At 34.3% G+C, this 21,462-nt stretch overlaps 1 protein-coding gene across 23 annotated transcripts in view; it reads right to left on the reverse strand.

Annotated features, from left to right (window-relative positions):
- Glut1 (Glucose transporter 1) overlaps positions 1-21,462 on the reverse strand; it is a 49,351-nt gene that overhangs the window by 1,217 nt on the left and 26,672 nt on the right. For 4 of the 23 annotated variants that reach the window (XM_064122541.1, XM_064122549.1, XM_064122540.1 and 1 more), the window contains 12 exons: positions 19,956-20,148; positions 19,175-19,315; positions 18,831-18,926; positions 18,267-18,427; positions 17,170-17,529; positions 16,347-16,578; positions 15,363-15,575; positions 12,888-13,112; positions 12,191-12,330; positions 10,746-10,778; positions 7,364-7,461; positions 717-3,473 (listed from right to left, as the gene is read on the reverse strand). In XM_064122541.1, the coding sequence (XP_063978611.1) occupies positions 3,370-3,473; positions 7,364-7,461; positions 10,746-10,778; positions 12,191-12,330; positions 12,888-13,112; positions 15,363-15,575; positions 16,347-16,578; positions 17,170-17,529; positions 18,267-18,427; positions 18,831-18,926; positions 19,175-19,315; positions 19,956-20,148 (1,996 nt within the window). In that variant the 3' untranslated portion in view covers positions 717-3,369. Of the gene's footprint in view, positions 1-716; positions 3,474-6,614; positions 6,668-7,162; positions 7,462-7,700; positions 8,823-10,745; positions 10,779-11,098; positions 12,331-12,887; positions 13,113-15,362; positions 15,576-16,346; positions 16,579-17,169; positions 17,530-18,266; positions 18,428-18,830; positions 18,927-19,174; positions 19,316-19,955; positions 20,149-21,462 lie in introns of those variants that run through there. The other 19 variants (XR_010299097.1, XR_010299095.1, XR_010299096.1 and 16 more) reach the window with 19 other exon arrangements.

Genomic DNA, 21,462 nt, shown 5'->3' on the forward strand with positions numbered 1-21,462 from the left:
TCATTTGAATGGCAGTGAACTTATTTTTTACATTTTTCCCCGCGTTCATGCACTTGTTCTCATAAGTTATGAATTTTTTTTATCGTGATCACTTGCATTTTTTGAATCCAGATTTCAGTGGTTCGAAGTTCTCTTAAGGCTGTATCTATCTGTATCAATGATTTTTATATATAAGAATCATTGAAACTATTGTGAGACTATTTAATTGAGCTAAAAAAAATAATCGTCTGATTTTTGACGCAATTAACTGAAGATATTGAGGATTTAATTGTCGTTTTGTCAATTTTTTCTCTGTTATTTAATTTTTCTCGTTTTTCTCCACTTGTAAATGGCATTTGTGTGATTATAACGGTGTGATTTATTTGTTATTCACTTCATCGATTTTTCAGTGATTATTCTGGTCTTTATATTCCGTTACAGGCCCCGATGTCACAACGATGTTATAGAAGATTTTCTAGTTGGGAAATAGGATGCTTGTCTCTTGGTCGACTCCTCATGTTTGAAAATGGGTTTTATAGATGAATAAATTTACATTTGTCTTTTTTTGTCATTAGAATTTGGTCATTCCATTGAATATCCTTTTGAAGTGCGTGAAAAAATGTGACGGTAATGATTAAAAATTAATAACAATCGGTAAAAATATGGAACGATCCATTTCAAACGGATATTTAATGAACGGTTCGTGAAAGTCACGAAAAAAATCAATAATTCCCCTCTTTTTATTATTTAATATTTATTCATTTGAATTCTAGTTCACTGTATCACTCATTGTAAATTCTCGAGTCAGGACGAATCATCCATCATTTTCACGCTGATAATGAGGAAAATTCACATTGTGGACTATAAAAACCGAGATTTTTATAAAATCACATACTGATCAACTTCAGTAATCCTCATTAGAATGTCGATAGTCCAATTGTTCTTTGAGTCGAAAAGTAACAGCAACTTTTCACACACACGCATCGATTTTTAAGCCTATTAATAATTAATCTTCATTGTTTTTTTTAAACGGATATGCTATCATTACTTGATTCATTTTTCAATTTATTGTACCGCCATATTTGTCGTAAAAATCCAATCGCACTTGTTTTGTCTTCATAATTAAATTAATTATATCCATCGAGTGACAACTTTGAAATTTATCTCTGCAGCGAAAAGACAGAATGTCAATTTCAATTTTGCCTTTTTAATTTAAATGTGAAATTCTCCCGTCAAGAGTATTCGTGTGCAATTTTTCCTCTGGAGTCATTTATTATCGGGAATGAATTCACAGTTAACAGGTTGAAATGGACTTTTAAAGTAATTTCTCCCCATTCGCTACAATTTTTAATGCGTTTACCTCAATTTTTTGTTTGCGATTGAACGAGCTTGTACGTTATACTTTCTTTCTACCCCTAAATGCCTATCCTAGATCGTTAATAATAAATTCCTTCACTTCCGGAGACAACTGGGATACACCAGAAATGCAGAAGAAAACCTTTTTATTAATCTCTCAATCGGGTCAAGTGTTATATTGCCTGTCTCGTAGATTTAATTTCCTTGCTTTTCAACTCCTGCAAAAAATCCAATGTCTCTCCTCAGCGTCTCATAAATTTTCCCGACCTTTTTCTCCAGTTTTCTAGTGAATAGTCTGATTTCTTTTTTTTTCTTAAGTATTACGTATCGATTACAGTGAATGTCGTGTCACTCAATCAATCGTGTTTTCCCATTTTTGCGAGAATATTCGTAAGCTTAGTAGAGACAGACGTTATTTCATCAGGAGACATTTTCAACTCTTATCTGTTGAAGGTTGAAATTTTTTAGTACAATCTGGTGAGCAGTTGGGGAAGGGTGAAATTAACTTATTGAATATTTTCGAAAACAAAAATCTTCACGGAAATTTCTTACATTTTTATGACATCATTCGTCGTTCGTCGTTTTGTTTTATTAGACAAAATGACAGATTAGAAAAAAATTTTTTTTTTTATCTTCATTTGCAACTAAATAATTTTAATGAAGATCAATAGACCGGATTTTTCCCTCTCAATCAATCTTGGGACGATTTTTTTGTAGTTCATTGACCAAATGCAAAATAATCAACTCCAATAATTAATCACCTTTCTCTCAACTACTCTCCCCAAATATACAAGAAAGTGCACCGAGAAAACCCCATCGTTATAACTTGATTACAAACTGTACTATATTACCCTTTGATTATTGATATGAAATTGCGAATGAATTCATTAACCATTACAATTTTAAGTCTTTATAATTTTATAATAGCAATAAACTTGAACAATAGAATTTCCCCCCATTCCAAATCCATTAAATTACGAACGAATAATACTGATAAAATTGAAACTGTCAATTTTATTTAACAATGAACACAAACAATCAATCACATGATGACGAAAAATTCATTCAACGATCAATTTACCTCGAATCAATGATTTTCCGCGGCGACTCTAGCCACATTAATGAGTAATATAGTACATTTATACATTTCCCTCTCCCCATCAATTACACAAGTGTATACGATACAAATAAGAGTATACAATTATTTACATAAGTTTATGTACATATAATGGAAGGCAACCAGTCGATTGAGTATTAAAAAACATATTCGATTAAAATGGCACAAAATACTTCACTGAGAACGCAATTCCTCAATTTCCCTAATTAAATTCTGAGCAATAAATTTTATCTCCATCAATAATATTTCCTCAATCGTCGGTAACCTTCCGTTACACCCACAATATCACCCCCCCCCTCTCCACGATAATTTCCCAGTCTTCCAACAATTTCAATAACGTAATGATAAACGAAGAATGATAATTGTCTATTTCACTCGGCAAAATCACTCAGATTTGTCATTCACAATTCATTTAAACATTCCACTAATTAAATAATTTGTCAGTGTCTCATTACGTCCTTCATTTATATTAAATAATTAGTGCAAAGCTGTTTTGTTGATTATAACGAACATTCCTCGATTGATTAAATTTACTGAATTAAAACTGTTGAACACTTTTTTTTTTTTTTTTTGGGAAAAGTGAAGCACGATTTTTTAAATTTAAGTTATTAGCTATTTATCTTGATTTTTTCATTAGAATTGTTACTCTCCCGAGCTTTTGTATTCCATCCACGCTATCTTCAGGAGCTGATACGACGTCTCACTTCAATTTCCGGTGGGCCCACATTCCATGAAATAGCTCCGGCATTGGTGGGACGACGTAAACTGTTGCGAAGGAATGTGGCGCACGCTTTGCTACGCTCGGTTATTATTTCGTAAAGATGATTCTCGATTGTGAGACTGGTGGTGCTTAGTAACAGTGGTATAGGCGTACTCATTATCATAAAGTTGCCAATATTAAGAGGAGTTTCCCATTGTCAGACACCGCTGTTCGGAAAGCGTGGCGGGGGAAGCGGGGGCGGTGCTCTTTCCGGTTGAGCGGGAGCGATGGAAGAGCGTTCTGATCCAGCTGCAAAAACAACTGGGGGGAGGGTATTTTATTAACTTGGGAGGGTTACTTCGATTTTATTCATTGGATAGGGATATTTACAGTCGCAAAACTCCACGATTTTTAAAATAAAATTCAAGGGAAAACGCCATTTCAGTGAATTCTCGGTTATTTTCCGACGAGTTTCAACGGCCCAGAGAAAAATTCGATAAAAATTATCGCAATCAAGACTTCCGGTATGTTCCATAATTTGGAAATGTGATGAATCGGGAAATCGTCGCATAATTTTTCAAATAATTCACTGAGAGTTCCAGAAAAAATCAGAATTGTTACGCAATTTTTACGGAATATTTCTCGCCGTATGCAATTTTTCAAAAACAATTTTGAAAAAATTTGAGACAGGAAGAGGTTCGGAGGAAATTCCCGAAATTATTTGGTAGTTTCCTCCAGACTTTCTCCCCTCAAAAATATTTTCTGTCTCATCCCCCAATAATTTATTATACTAATGAATTAATGAATGAATACGCCATCGTAAAATGACCCATTCACCGAGAATGCATTATTTAGGTTGTTTTAAGGAAGGCGATTGCATTTGTAAAATGTAGTATAGAAAAATTTGGGTAAATCATGCAAGACATGCGACACAATTATTCGTTACCATTCCCGCTAACGACCTGCACTATAAAATACTCAGGTGGCTCAACTCGACACATTAAACTCCAAAAGCTCATCCACTATCTAAACAAGAAATACTATTTGACCTCTACCATGTTATTATTTCTCAAAATTACACGTGAGTCACTCGAAAATTCGAAAAATACAGTAGTTTAACCATCTGTTGATATATAATTAATTACAAAATTATTTTAAAGAGTGAAATCATTGTGAAGTCCTACGCAGGTAAATCCAATTTGCCCTTTGTGATCTCTTCACGTAATCGTTATTATTTTAACTACTACAGAGGCCAGTGTATCAGAATCGTGTAGATATTTTTTAATGTGTGACAATACAACTTTTAATTATTGTGACGCTTTGAAATGAAGGATGTGTTGCTGTGGGCGTTTCAATGGATGATCAAATTATCGGAATTACTAATGATTATCTACGAGATCAATTGTACAAAATAATCACAACTACATTTATGACACTATGGGTGAAAAAAAGATTATTAAATTTTGAAAAATAGTCATATTTTTCATTGTGAACATCTACCAAGCGATGAACTTCACTGAAAATGTCGGAATTTCCTAAAAAAAATAATGAGATCGTCGACCAGATAAAATAGAGTATTCCACGAATATTTTAATTAATTAATTAATTAATCGAATATTGTGAAAAAATATTTACGTTAATGCTGGACATTTTTTGTGAAATACATCAGGTTTTTAGATATTTACAAGACAGTTGACACAATATTTTTCAAACCAATAATTCTCACAATCAAACATGATGAATAAAGTAATGAATGAAGAAGACGATAAATCATCAAATGTGCCAAGAATAAACTCCAATATTCACTGAATGATTAACGAACACAGAAGACCCACAACAGGTCCCCTATGTTCCCATACATAATCCAGAAGTTAATCATCAATATTAAAATCTGTAATTGAATAGGTCCTGTTGCAGAATTTATGAGTAACAAGCAAATTCATAAACCAAATCAATGAAATGAAACTCGTGTTACGTTCAGCTAAAATCAAGAATTGATTTCAGTAATGATAATTAAACAAATGATGACGTATGGAAAAAATTCAATGAAAACGTTATCCTTTTTTTGTCTATTTCTATTGAAAATTTTCAGTTTCATATCTTCCTGAAAAAATTAATTTCCAATAGAAGTAATAAATGGAGACCCCTGAGAAATGTTCAGTACATGGACAGAAAAATTCTTGAAAAATTACCTATCTCTTTCGTAATCTGTCAGGCACAATAGTATTCAGTAAAAATTACCGAACAGTTGCGCATTTTTTTAGTGAACATTCCACACTTTTCCTTAAACGTTCTGGACTTTTTTCAGAAGGTTCACTGGAAAAATGCCTAACTATACAGTAATTTTTACTGAATACTGTTTTGACTGGCATATTACAAAACAAGCACGTAATTTTCAAAGAATTTTTTTGTCCATCTAAATGCTAGTGAATTTTCTAAATTTTTGGCGAATTCTACAAAAAAATTCTACCCTTCGTTTTTCTAATTAAAAAAAAATTATATAAAGTATTAAAATGTCCGTATTATTTCAGTTAAATGAAAAAGTTAAAGTTCTCAGTCGAATCCGCCAAATACTGATAGAATTTCCCACCGCAGTTCACCGAATTTTCCCTCCAAGTCCAATTTAGATTTTTCAGTGAATGTTTTTCGTGCGTGACAAGATGATAATAATGATGATAAAATAAAATCGCTCACAGTGAGACTACAAATCAACAAATTCACGTACATACAGAGATAATAAATAAGGGGTGTCATGCAAAAGTGTTGAGGTCGAGGAGTTGGTGGGATGGGGGGTGGGGGTGGAGGGCTGAGTATGGATTCTCAACACGCAGCAAACGATTCCTCCAGGCCCAAGATAGCAGACACTGCAGACCTCACGAATTCTTTTTTTTTTCTCTCTTTTATTACGGGATTTTCAGACACAGAGCAAAGGGGATCTCAGTGGATTCTCCGGGTGCGCGTGAGGAGATTTTCATCAGCATTTTGTCTCTCATTGCAGGAGATAATAAAGATACAATTGGAAATTGTTACAGTGCGAAGTGATTTTTCTCAATTGAAATCCCAGAATCTACGAGAATGTAGGATTTTTTTTTTTAATTAGAAGAAAAAAAAAATGTTTTCAGATATTTTTTGGCTGTTGACAGCGGTTCATCTACCGGGATTTGCAATTTTAGTGCGATTAGTTTGACGGAACGATTTTTGTGTAATGGAAAAAGCGTGGAGTGCCACTTTGCTGATAACTCAATTAATCCCTTCAATTTTCACGATTAATCGAGTAACGTTCCGTCCCTGTGCGTTCATATTCCATCGATTTATATAACAAAAATGGTATTGGTAGTGGTTAACTCGTTCAAAGGCGTGCCAGCTACCGTGTCAGTGTGCTCTGGTATTTTTAGGCAATTTTTTGGTTAATTGAGTTGAATAATTAATAGGTTAAGTGTTCATCTGATTTTTGGACCTTACCAAATTGCGGTGGAATATTATCAGAGGATCCTAAGTGTCCCCTGGGCTGTCATCTAAAATTTATCACCCAAACTTTGGCATAATTATTGTTTTTATCTGAAATATTTGTAGCGAAGTGGTAAACTGAAATTATTCACGAATTTATTTATAAGAAGTATTTGACTACGATCTTCAAAATTTTATCTCATTAATTTCTAGAATAAATTGCAAACTAGTGAATTCAGAATTAAAACCCAGACGACTAAAAACATTTGCAAAATTATAAGGATTTTCAGAAAGAACTTCTCTCTCTTCTGGAACTTTTTTCGAAAATTTTTCAGAAGAAAAAATGTTAAAAATTCAATATTAGTTTGTAAAGAAAAAAAATATATATAAAATAAATAAATAAATTTTAGAAAAGTCTGGATTACTGTCTCCGTATTTGTTCTATCCAAATAGTTCTCCAGCCCTTCTCTTCATGTTGAAAAATTATACAAAAATAATATTTACCACTTCACTACATCAGCACTCTTTTAATTAAACAATGAAAAATTCAATAAATGTCCTACCGATTGTAAACAATCCTATAAATAACAACAGTCCCTCTAATAAATTCGATGGCACACAGAGGCATTGGAAAAGGGTCAATAAATATCATGTAACAATTATTGGCTACAGCCATGTCTGAGGAATTGTTTGCCCTGTTGATGGAAGTTTTGATAGTGACAGGTGATGATACGGGTGTTGTCGGTCAGGTTGACAGGCCTTACATGAATCAGGATGGGGCTTCTCCTCTGCCACCATGAGGGCTGCACTCTCTGCCGGTGGTATGTGTCCCTCTAACGCATTCGTACAGTTTAGCATGGTCCTGCAAAACACCACGCCACTTGTTTCCAAAATTTCTCTCTCCTCCAATAATTTTCATTCCAATTTTTTTAATGACTCCTCACACTCTTCACTCCTCCACTTGACTCTCATTAAAAAAAAAAAGACTTTATTTTGAGGGCGACATGCAATTTTTCTTATCAACTTTCCGACTGACTGAGTGAGCAACACAGAATGTTTTTGCTGCATGAACCGCTTTCGATTTAATCGACACACGACAGCTTGAAAAAAAAAAATTTTATGAATTTTTTTTTCTCGTTGACACTTACACGTCTCATTGCGGAAATTCTTGTGTTTCGCGAGTGCTGTTTTCACGCTGAAAAGCCCCGATGACACGAGGAGTTAATAATATTGATAAAAACAATTAACGAGTGAAGAAATTAAAATTGACAACGACGAATTGATTTTTTTTTCAGTTAAATTTCGACCTTTTTCGTTTGACGTTTGAAATTGTTATTAATTCAATGAATAATGATTTTGTTTATGCACAACTGTGACGTCCAACACAAAGAATTGCGCGACGAGAAACGTAAGCGGGCAAACCTGATGTTTTTATTATCCGAAAATGAAATCCATTTCACAGTTTCTATTTATCGACTGAACGCAGTGAAAAATTTGAAAATATTCAAAACTTCATGAATTATTCACTGGCCTGTGTAGTAGAAAAACGAGAAAAAATAAACGTGAATATCAACGAAATAATTGAGCATTAAATAACAATTAATCTCATTTCACACTCACGAATTATTCAACGATTCAACGAATATAATATCAGTCAATCCTAGATTTTATAATTAATGATTTTTGCATCTGTACAATCAGCAATTTACAAAACAATATCATCATTGTTAAATCTATTTACAGACAAATGGAAAAATGAAGAAATAAGTGAGACATGACGGATGATTGGCCACAACATCGCACGCAACTGTAAAACTAAAAAAAAAAATCAACAAACAGACTTATTTATTCCACAACATCGATTGAAATCTCACGAGTAAAATGACTTATTTTTTTTCATCGATAAAAAAAAACATCCTCCCGCACTGGTGATGCCGAAATATTCGTGACAGTACGATGATGATGACGATGAGATGAAATGAGATGAGATGATTTACATTAATCAATAATTCAGCAACTTGACATTAAGTGACTATCAACAAAGTACAACACTGTACGTCATTAATTCAACAGTTGGGCTGTTCTCCTCGCGAATAATCTAATCAAAGTTCATTTGAATTTTCAATTTGTCATTAAGATCTATTGGTAGCGTTAGTATGGGTGGCAGTGGTGGCATCGGATAGGACGGTCTCCTTGCTAGAGTTAGTCGTGAGCTCTTCTTCCCTGCAATACAACAACGTATACATGGCCATCTTGCCATTCCTCTTTCCCCCTCAAAACTGTATTTTCCTTTTTCTCAAAATATTCCTTATTCTCCCACTATCCACAAAAAAAATCTCCTCCGTCGTACCTCATGTTTACTCTCATTATTAATTACTTATTAACGTGATATTTAATTAACGACTCAAGCTTCAGCAAATCTCTGAATGTTTCGGCAAAACCTTTGGATTAAACTGCAAACTATCCAACGAAATAATAATTAACAGTCAATACCTGAAGTTGAGTGGGATTTATTTTTTTTATCTCGATATTCGACGACGTGAATTGACTTGACGAGTGGCCCATTAAATCGCAAATACTCCGGGCAGTCCAATAACCCCCTCCATCCAACTTCAGGTACAATACATAATACACATAACACAAAGCCCAATAAATCCCTCAAAATTTGCCCATCGGACTTATCAATAAAAAAAAAAAACGAATAAATTTTAAAAGGGAAAATTGAACTTCAGCCGTATCGACTCTCGCCATTGCACTGATTTCTCAAGTGCCAGATATAAAGCCCTCATGTACAAACGATATTAAACGATATTGGTAAATAAACTGACGTGAGTATATGCATTAACATACTTGAACGTTAAATCGGATTTTCCAAACTATTGCAAAATATAACCGGAAGTCAATATGCAGTGGCGAGCAAAAATAGATGGGCTGCGGTAATTAAAGCACATTTTCATACCCTTCCCCTCCCACCTCCCCCCCCCCGGCCACCCCTAACTAACCAGTCTCACCCAATCTAGTGAGGCGAGCACTTCACTATTTTAATGAAAAATCTATTATAACGAACCTCAGTTAATACGATAAAAACGTGGAATACTTTTTAAAAAAGCAAACTCACATGCAATATCGCAAGTCACAGCGTCATTAAAATTTCATTGTTTATTTATCATTCGTGCCAGCTATTTTTTTTTATCATTTTTATCGGGAATAAACGAAACGAAAGATAAATAATTCAGAATTGACGGAAAATGATTGAAAATAAAATAAGTCTTACATTTCCATAGTTAATTAATTAATTAATTAATTCGTAATACAATGATTAAATATTAATTTACTAATAAACGTAATGAATAAATAGGAGCATGCAGATTGTTTTCAATTGCAATTATTCTGTTGCAAGACTCCGAATTTCGGGGGAGAAAAAAAAAACTGTTCGGGCTTTCGTGTGATTAAAATTATTGATTTACGCGAAATTTTCACTGGGCTCTACCTGCCAATTTGAATTTTTAATAACACGATAGCCTCGACTCTCAGCAGAAACTGTGAAATGTATCTTCACTTTGAATAGGATGTTTGTTTATCGTTAATTCAAGTTGTTCATGCAGCTATGGTAATTGTAATGATTTGTTGTAACTGGTCTGTCATCGGAGTTTTTTTTTATTTGTAAACTAGAGATAAATTAGCATATTTAACATGCTGTACCAGGGACTTACGTTTTTGTGTCATTTAATTCTCATTTCGGGGGGATTTTTTGGCTGAATGAGGGAGTGGGAAACAGCTGCAGTGAAGCAGTGAATTTTTTGTCTGACATTTTTGTCCATATCTACTGGCTAATTGGCGAGGAAAATAATAGAGCCAATGCGCGTCAATTCATTGCTTTTTAGTCGAAGACAATTTTTTTCCCAACGGTTAATATTCTTCACCACTTCACTACACCGTCCCCCGATTTATTGTAATAAACAGACACATTTGCTACCTCTTCATGCATGAAATTGAACGAATAAACGTAATAATCGAGTAATGAAAAAGCAACCATTGCAGATAACGAAACAAAACTGAAGTTTCTGTTATTGCAATTGAAAAAAAAAAATCTCATATCATTTTCTCTCTAGTTTCATCTATTTTTTACAATTTAGGTGGACTCACCCATAAAGTCTGCTGTCCCGCAAGCTGCTCCTGCTCCAAATAACACAGACAGAAAGCACAGTTACGACGACAGTAGTACAACCGTATACCATGTATATAAAAAATTCAATATTAAATTCCTCTCGGTATCGTCAACTGAATAAATCAAATAAATTCGAAGAAAATAAATGGAACCAAGGGAAACTCATAAATTCAAATAATCATTTATTCTGTAAACAATATTATGTACAGTATGCAAAAATAATATTTTAAAACCTCATAATAAACTGAAACGAAGCGAATGATTGCAGCTATGGATTTGATTACAGGAATTGAGAGAGTTAACAAAATCAACATTTTTTTTTCATTCTTACTTAAAAAATCCAACGATCAATAACTTAAGGACTATATCTGAGCAAAATCCACTGTGCGGTGTCTTCTATACGCTTTTTGTGAGTGACACTATAACTAGGCGTCAAATAACTTTGACTTTTGTTAACAGAGAGGGCTGGGAATGGAAAAAAAATTAAATTTTCACTGATATGATTATTCGCTGTGGTCTGGCGGAAAAAATCGTAAAAAACATATAAAAAATAAAACTGTCCATTCCAATGATTCACAGGTTTTCAAATTGATATTTAAAGTAATACCAGAATCAAACAGTTGATTGTGACTGTAACGTTTGAGCCCGTAGATTGAAAAATGTAAATTTTCGAAAATCGAGTGTTGGAATGTCTATGAAAATGCTTCGATAAAAATTTTTATAAATATTTTCACGAGGGAAAAAAATTACCACTTCCACTCAATTTCCCATTCGGTTTTGTTACAATCACCAGAGGCTCATATGCTCATCAAAACTCGAAAAACAAAATGAATTTACGAACGTCAAAAGCCAATAATTCACGAAAACTACGAGAAACCTGAATAAACACCCTTATCTCCTTGTTTCCACCTCACCACAGTCATTAAAATACGTATATCATTCGAGTTACTGGGGTAGGAGAGGGGTAGTTAAACAATTATTTATCACAGAGTACAGAATAACGAGTATACGAATGCAATACTAATAATTAAATAGCCCTAACTCGGATTCTCCCACTGAATTCACCAGTTCAAGACTCATCACTGCATGCAGGTAACGTAATAACGCTTTGTCATCGTCAAATGGAATTCCCCACATCGGAATCAGTGAAATAGTCGCTGAATTCTCAATGCAACCGTGTGACATTTCAAGTTTTCAGCCGCAGAATGACGTGAGGTGAATATTAATGACGAAAACTCTCGACAGAAGTTGAAATGTTTTTTTTTTTCAATTCAACGGTGGATTCGATTTGCATTTTTTTCCCCTCCATTTTCTGTCATTGGGACGCGGTTATTTGGGTATTGGGAATTTTCACTGGGAGGTGTGGGCTTGGGTGGGCTTGTAAGTGTCCGGCTTTCTCTCCGCGAGCACTTTTCCATCATACCTGTCATGACCGTGCCTGAACAGCGCCAGAATCTCCTCGAAGGTCTTGTTCTTCGTCTCTGGTACTTTTTTATACGTAAATATCCAGAATACCGCCAGGAATCCACTGAAGGGGAGGAATGTGTAGTTGTCGAGAACAGCCTGGAACAGACGAGGGGTTTTTTTTATCGTTAAATTTATTTTTTCAATCCCAGACGCTGAGAAAAAAAATTCACTAGGAAGTAAATTCTACATAAAATGTGGGATTTTTACTGCAAAAATTCACCGTTTGTTTGTACTTAAACACGATAACGATGAATTGGAAAAAATTCTAGAAGTCTCGAGGTTTTACAACAGTTAAGATATTTTTAATTATTTTGAGAGATAGAAATGATGGGAAAATACTTCGGCGTTGCGGAAGGACATTTGCGCGTTTACGACAGCTTTAAAAATCCTTCTTGTGCTATAAAAAAAAAATAGTGAGTGATATTTTTGCTCTTGAAGACTGTTAAAATTTTTTATCTCACGGTCGTATTGAAATTCCCGGAAATTTTCCTCGATAATTTTTGAAAAGAGTAAAATGTGGTTGGCTAGTCTGCGATGAAAAAGAAATCTGTGATTGAAATTTATTGAAAATCGTTTAACAGTTGGCAAATAACTCTTTAAACATGTCGAACGTCTCAATATTATCTGGGTAAATGTAAATCGATAAAACTCACCATCATGCTTGGAAAAGCAATGCCAACGACAAAATTAGCCATCCAATTGATAAGTACAGCGATCGACATAGCAGCCGGTCTAGGTCCTTGTGAGAACAATTCAGCTGTTATCATCCAAGGTATTGAGCCTGGACCGACAGCGAAGAATACCACGAAGCTGAGTGTCGAGACAACCGACAGATACGACATCCAGCCAATCATTTCCTGTACGTAATTGAAAAACTCCTATCAGGGGGTAGTACCGATTGTTCGTCTTTCCTGAGCAACTGGAGGAGCCTCAGGAGTGTTGAACATAAAATTTTGTAAACAAAGTCAACGAAAGTGATTGAAAATAATAGACAAGCCATGCAATTGTGCTCAGACCTGCACCACTGTTTTCTCAAGCCTTTTAAGCTATTAATTGATCTTAGTGTGATTTAATTAATTTCATGAAGTGATGTACCAAATTATAATGAGAAGAATACAATCTTCGACTCATTGGCATCGCAGAAAATAAATTATTGAAATATACCGTGAACTTTCAAGAAATTTTTTATTATATTTCTGTTCAATGAATTCATTTGTAGAATTTTTGGTGGAAAGAATTTTACTGTAGAATTTTTAAATAAAATCAGTGAATTCACTAGATATTTCAATGAAATTTTTTTCACACGTACGTTCCACCTCATGGAATAATAATGTGCACCGTGACTTAATTACCCCTAAATCTCTCGCCCCAATACCCCAAAAAGGTGATATTAATTCACAGTTTAAGCGCACGATGAAAAAAAGCGTTAAAAGTGATGAAAATTTTGAAATATCGAAAATTTCATCAATTCTGATCGACAAAAGTGAGTTATAGTGCCAGGATTATCATGAAAAGTTCGACCTCGCGCTTCAATGAGGGGAAGTAAAATGTTTATTCACTCCTCTCCTACATTTTCCCACCTCTCCAGCACCACTCGAAATAAATAGCACCTGAATGCCTCAATAAATCGTGTGAAAGAAAAATATTTCACGATCACTCGTATTGAATTTATAATGAAAGTATTGGACGCCTCTGGGAATTTATGGAGAGCATTAAAAAGCCATTGGCATGTACGAGTGAATAGCAATACACCATTAAGTAACAGGTTTGAGCTTACGAGAATTATGAAAATTGCAGAAATTGAATTAAGAATTGAAAAAAAAATTATAGAAAATAAATGAGCATAAAGGTATCCCTCCTCCAAGCTGTCACGAAAGAGGTCGAAATGATGAGGGGGATGGGAAAGGGGGTGGGGTTTGCAACGTAAAGAGAAAAAAAAATATAAAGAACGGAGAATGAGAGGAACGAGAGGAGCGAGTAAAATCGTAACATAAAAAGGAATTGAGTGAATGCATGTGGTTTTTTGTTATCGGTGGGATCATTATGTACATAACGATGATGTACTGTCGTTCAGAATGAGCACAATGAGTGTGGTTTAATGGATTCAGGCTCGATAAAATCAGGGTAGATCAATGTACAGTAGAGAAAAAATGGAAATTTACGATTGGGAAAAAACTAATTTGCGAGATGGGGGGGATTAACATTCGGTGGAAAAATAAAATCTTTATGATGAGCAGGAATTGAAGTGGAGAAATTATTCTATGAAATGATGAAGAACAGATGGATATAATTTTTTTTTTCAATTGGAAATTCAAGTATAGAGTGTGTTGATATTGGTTGAAATATCAGAGAATTAATGTTGTCCACCTTTCGGTATCAAATTAAAAATAATAATGATGTACCGTTGTTAAAAATGAATGCAACGAGTGTAGGTTAATGGATTCAGGCTGTAACTGATTCAGGAAAAAATGAAAATTTATGATGGCGAGAAAAATAATTTGTGAGATGTGGAGATTGACATTTGGTGGAAAAATAAAATCTTTATGATGAACAGAAATTGAAGTGGGGGAATCATTTTGTGAAATGGTAAAGAATAGATGAGTATAATTTGTTTTCGACTGAAGATTGAAGTTTAAAGTCTTTTAATATTTTTTGACAAATAAATAAATTACTATTCTTCATCATTTGGGGCTGAATGATCAACAGAAATGCTAAAAAATTGTTGTAAGAAGCAGTGCATGCATGGATGATGGGACATATTGATTCTTACATACTAAATGAACAGACATGATTGTTATTGATGTTAAAATATTTAGCAAGTGATATTATTCTCACAGTTGTGTGCAGTGCCTCACTCCAGCTGGGAACAAAGCTTTTAAAAAGTACCCTTAGCACTCGTGTGTGCCCGTGACAAAAGCCACAAAAAATTCTGTATTTACAGCTGTTGTGTGCCTCGTCATATGACTCAAAGCCTTTTGACTCTTTTGTAATTTTTGAAGTCGTGAATTATCGGTTAAAATTCGACATTGTCGTCATTTTGACTATCAGCCTTCTCTTACTTCATAAAGTATTTTTAGAATTTTTCATTTTCATCTAGTGGATGAGGCTGAGGTGGCACAGTGACTTACCTTGATGAGGAATGAAATTGTGATGAATATGGAAAATATAAACATTCCACCGAGACCATAGAGATGAAGAGTTCTTCTTCCTGTTCTGTCCATTAGGGGAATTGATACTAGGGTCATTATCACCATTATTGCACCGATACCGATTGAGGCCAGTTTAGCACTCTCTTCAGTCAGTCCAGCATTGTGGAACAATTGGGTGGAGTAATAAAACACCTGTGAACATAATTTTATTTATTTCGGAGTGTCCAGGATTTTTTGCCTTATTTTTTCTTTAATAATTTCGGAATAGTTATATTTTTCGTATTCCTAAAAGAAATAATGAATTAAGTTGGATACACTGAATTATCTGGAATAGATCATTTTTGTTTTTTGATTTTATCTGTCACTTTCGTGCAGTTCTGCATTAAGCAGAAATGCACAAAAAAATGAAAATATGCTGAAAAAAAATTCAAAAATAAATAAAAATATAATACCCGGCCTTTTGAATTTATATGTTAAGATAATTGCAATAAATGCAAAGTCGGTAAGGTCGGTAAAGTGTATCTTTGCATGATGCAGGATTGCTCGAAAGTTACAGAAAAAATAGGAAAACAAAACCTATTTATTCCAGATAGTTCACTGTATCCAACTGGGATACAACAATTTGTTTTTAATTACAAAAAATTATTCGCCGTTTTAATGGAAGAAACTAAAAAATAGAGAAATATAATCAGTCTCCATACAATTTATTCTGTTGTCAATTCCCTCATGGCAATTTCTGACCATAACTATCCCATTTACAATCAATTGAAGTCAATCAACAAAATACTGAAAACCAAGACCTCCTCCCCCTCCCAGCAGTGCATAAAGTAACTGAAATTCACCAATAAAATCTTGAACAACCGTTAAATATCCGCCCCAAGAGCCCATAAAACCGAATAATAGTTCAATAACTCCAGATGTACCGAGATACCTCAACAATAGTCCATGACAATTATAACTTACAGCATTGATACCAGAAAGTTGCTGAGAGAGTTGCATGACCACACCAATAACAAGAGGTGCCCTGAGCGTTGGACTGCATATAAGCTCACTCATTTTAATTGTCGACTCAGCCTGTTGAGCCCTTTCCTCCGCCCTCATTTCATCAATGTCCTCCTCAACTTGGTTACTACCCCTTAACCTTCTCAAAGCCCTACGTGCCTCCTCCTCCCACTGCTTTGTAATGAGCAAATATCTGTACAAGTGATAATGATAAACATGTCGTCAGGCATAAATTGAACATTGTTGAAACTTTGCGATGAAGAGACTAAACTTCGTCAAGTTTCTAAACAATTCGGTAACCTAAATATGGGGTTGAGGGGGGAAGGGGGAGGGGGAGAATTCTACTAAGTTTAGAGATATTGTGCTGGCAAGTGGAATAAGGAGATAAGCAGAAATCTTGGGGTGCATTGAAACTTCGATATAAATGAGTTATCGAGTAATTAAAGTTGAGAGACAGAAATAAATTTGTTACTCTCGTGGTGTTTGAATTGTTTAAAAAATGTACGAATTATTCTGTTTACATCGAAAAATGTGCATTAAATAAATAATAAATTTTTTTTTTTCTGTAAAAATGATCAACGAGATTTATTTTATATTTTTATGCTGAATAAAAAAATTGGGAAAATTTAGAGTAAAACAATCGGTTTGATTGTTTATTTGAGAAGAATCAGTAAGAGTATAATTTTTTTTTTTTGGTGGAAATAAATGATTATGATTTATTAATAAAAATAAATTTTAGTGCTCTTTATTTCCACCCTTCAAACAAATAATACGATGTCATTACCTCGGGGATTCTGGACAAATTGGTAGTAGCACAAGTTGGGCAATAGCAGGAACAACAGCAAGGCCCAGCAGTACCGGCCAACGATCATTTGTACCGAGTATCTTCTCAATTCCCAACACCTGGGAGATTAGGAGGCCCACCGTAACAGCGAGCTGGTTTACCGTGCCCAGGCCGCCTCTCAAATTCAATGGCGCTATCTCCGATATGTACATGGGTACCAATGATGTATTTAATCCACAATTAATACCAATTACGAAACGACCCAAGAATAGCATCTCGTATGAGTTGGCAACTTTAGTAAAACCCATAAGGCATGCCCCCACGATGCCCAGCATGTTGTTCAACAGTAAGCCCCCTTTTCTGGTAAAATCATTATTATTAAAAATTCGGTTCTCCTTTGTCATTAATAAGTTCACAAAAAATTAATTTTTAGTTTTCGCCTACATGGAGAGAAAAACTCTTGAAAAAATTACGTCTGCGGAAAGAAATTTTAGGTAAAAATTACATCTCCAGGGGGTGAAACGAGGGACAAAGGTTAGTTTTTAACATAAAAATTGCCACCCACGTCTAATTTGTTCAACAACATTTGACCTAAAAAGTTGATTGTCATTTCGTCCAACGTTTCGCTCTCTAGAGGTTTAATTTTTATTCAACATTTTTTTCGAATTACCTGTTTCGTAATCTGCCAGTCAAAACAGAAAAATTGCGTAACTGTTCCATAATTTTTCAAGAACTTTTCTCTCTGTGTATAAAAGTAATTCACCAATTGATTGTGTCGCGAATTTTTAAAAGACTTCTTAACAGAAAAATATCGAAGATAATTTACCGAGATATTTACGCATTATTAACACTAATTATAAATCATTTTTTTCTAATTCTATTGAAATTTGTTGAATATTTTTTTTTAGTTGAAAAATAACTGGAGAACTTTCGATTGTCATTAACAATTTTGTTTACCTCCATTGTTGGCCTAAATATATGGATTTTTATTAGTGATAAGGAATGGGAAATCTCACATTCAAATCGACATTTCGCTGCACAATCAATTTTAATGGTTCGAAGAATTCATTAATTTAAAATTGTTTTGATGGACTTACCTGCCAAATCTGTTGGCTATAACGCCCCCGCTAATACCACCAACCATACCCCCAATAGCAAATATACTAACTGCCAATGAGAACAACCTCTTAACAGACTTATCCGACATGTCATCACCATATCTGCCTTTATACACATCTTTCATGAAATTCTCAATTTGCTGAAAAAATAGTTCACTCTTTAAAACTCTTTAATTCAACATAAAACAATATTTTGTTTGTCCCTGTATTTATTTTGAAATTATTAATTCTGCAGTTTTGTGGACGAATGAAAAAAAAACTAGAATAATTGAAACATAAAATATATAATATTGAATATGAAGTGAAAAACCAAAGAAGTCAAAAAACGATTCTTGAAAGTAAGGGACATTTAATAATTACGTGAAAAAAAAAATGAATACTAGCAAATTAAATAACCGCTCCAATGAAATTAACTTCAGCGAAAGATACTTTTTGCCGCTCGTACTCGAGATAATTAGATAATTAATATAATACGGAGCATCGAATTATTATGCTTCGCCACTCCACTGCTGAATTCTATTTTCTTATTTTTATTATTTTTACCCCTGACGGTGCATTTATCACTCCAGTATTGTAGCCAAACTGGAGCATCCCCAGGACTGCAGCGAATATCGCATACGCGAGGAAAAACGTGAGCCCCTGAAAACAAGAAAAAATAAAAATAAAAAAATGCATAAAGTTGAGAAAATGAATTCACAAAAAATCCATAAAACCGCGATGGATAATTAAATTATAACACTATCGGCATGACTAACGAAAATAAAATAAAACATAATAAATAATAAACAGGAGAATTTATTGAGCACATAGCAACAAATGAATTAACATAAATCATGATCGCATAAAAAACAAATGAAAAATAATCGATTAATGATTTGATGTTGGACCTGCTCCAGGAGCCTCAGTTTCCTGCGATGCGAGTGTTCCTCCAGTCTGTCCACATACTCCCGCAACTCCTCAATCTCCTCCTTCACCTGCTGCACAGTGTCCAGCTCATGCTGCACGACGCAGGCAACAAGAATAACACTCTTTTAAAAAGGCGAGTAAAAATTCTTTCTCTTGGCAAAAGCCCATTTAAGGGCAATTCCAAATATGTTATTTAAAATTGAAAATTCCACCCATAATAAAAATTACTACCTAATTTACTTTTACAGAAAAACGTAAACGTAAATTACTCTCGAAAAATGAACGTTGCAATTTAATTTTCCCGCATCAAATGTCTCATATTTTTTAATTAATTGAAGCTTTATTATGCAAATTTAAATGCTCTGTAACAGTTAAATGTGCTGAGTTCTCTATGAAAAAATTAAAAATACTCTTATGGATTTATTTTTCCCCAAAAGAGTAAAAAAAAATTCGACTTAGTAATTAATCGTTAATGGATTCTATTTGAATATTTTGCAAGTTTTGTGACTTATTTATCGATGTGATGGACTAAAAATTGCGTTCGAAGATCATCACATTGATTATTTGGAATGTCGGCAGTTTTTAGAAAAATTAAATTTTTTTCCTTCTAATCCTAACAATTAAAATCAGGCTAAAAGTGGTTTAATAACAAAAATAACCGTGAAAAACAATTCATGGATGATATCCAGTATTTTCGATGCCCTCCCCGAATCACCAAAAAACCCCCAAAAAAACAACATTTCATCATTTTCAAGATTATACCTTAATCGCCACCATATCACGTTTGACCTCGCTGACCTCGCTCTGACAAGACTCAACACTCTTAGTGAGCTCCTGAAGTTGCGTACGTATTTCACACAGAGCTACAGTGGTCTCGAGCTGGCGGTCACCCCGCTGTAGCTCATCCAGCTTGGCACTCAAGTTCATACTCATCACGCTGACCTGTTTCTGCAGACTGCGACACACACATTAGCCCCAATGAATTTTCCATTTTGCCGGCTTTCTCTATTATTCCGTCAACAGCAGCCCCCCGAAACGCTCCACGTCCAAACACATCGGACACATCACGTATACAGAGGGCATTATATTTGCCAGCATTTTTTTTTTTTACAACACATGGCCGCTAAGACTAAGACCAGCTAACAAAGCCAGTCCCTATTTAGACGTCTAAATTCTTTTTTTTTTAACGCGCTGCCGAGCTTTCAAGCTCTTTCACACTCGGAATCGTTTTAGGCGGATTTTTTCATTCATTTTGCCCCCATTTTTTTTCCTCAATCTTGGAGAGTGCACTCAGCTCGGCAGCAGATGAATAATCTTTAGCGTTTGTTTATTTTTTAAAATTTCATTCACGAGTGACAAAAACACAGACAATTACAGATGCCAAACTAATAAAGCGTGGTTGATAAATAAAATTGCGGTAGTTAATCGGTTGATATTGTGTTGTGGCTGTGTTGGGTTGATAAATCATATGATTTTACACGGAGAGAAATTTTTGGGGAAAAATTCTTGTGCGTGACCGCGAAAAGAGGCGCAAAGTGGTGGCCAGGAAATAATTCCAGCCTTGGTACTAGAAATTTCATCTTAAGGGTGATTTCTTTCATGGAAAAATTTATTTAAAATATGTACAATGAGAGCCTATTTCGTATATTCTCCGAGTTTATATACAGAAAGAAATTTTGGATAGAAATTAGCCCTCTAGGGGGCGAAACGTGGAACGAAATGACAATCAGACACTTTTTAGGTCAAGTTTTGGTGGAAAAATTAGACTTGGGAGGGTAATTTTTCTGATACGACTAACCTTCGTCCCTTATTTCGCCCCCTAGAAGAGTAATTTTTATATAAATTTTTTTTCGGTGTAAGGTATAGACAATAAAAATATATAAACAGTATATTGTATATATTTTTTTTACATAAATCGGGCCAATTCAATACGTTTTTCGATGTATTGTTTGGAACATAAATTTTACCGTATGCGAAATCCTGACAAATTTTGCCTGAACAGCATCAGATCTGGTCCAGTATTTGTACTAGAATTTTTAAATAAAATTTCTCTCCGTGTACCAAGAGGCTAACTAGTGATTTTCTTTGCCAATAATGATCTGTTGATATTATTTTTTAACAACAAGATCTAGCGAATGATGGGTCGTTATTAGCCCCTTGGGATATGCTGTGCACTCTGAGGAGATTCGGGGATTTACAAGAAAATGACTTGAAAAATAACTTATTCAATTCTACATTTTATTTTTGAATTCTGATCCTGACTTCGAAA

The sequence above is a fragment of the Diachasmimorpha longicaudata genome, chromosome 6, assembly GCF_034640455.1.
Source record: "Diachasmimorpha longicaudata isolate KC_UGA_2023 chromosome 6, iyDiaLong2, whole genome shotgun sequence".
NCBI lineage: Eukaryota > Metazoa > Arthropoda > Insecta > Hymenoptera > Braconidae > Diachasmimorpha > Diachasmimorpha longicaudata.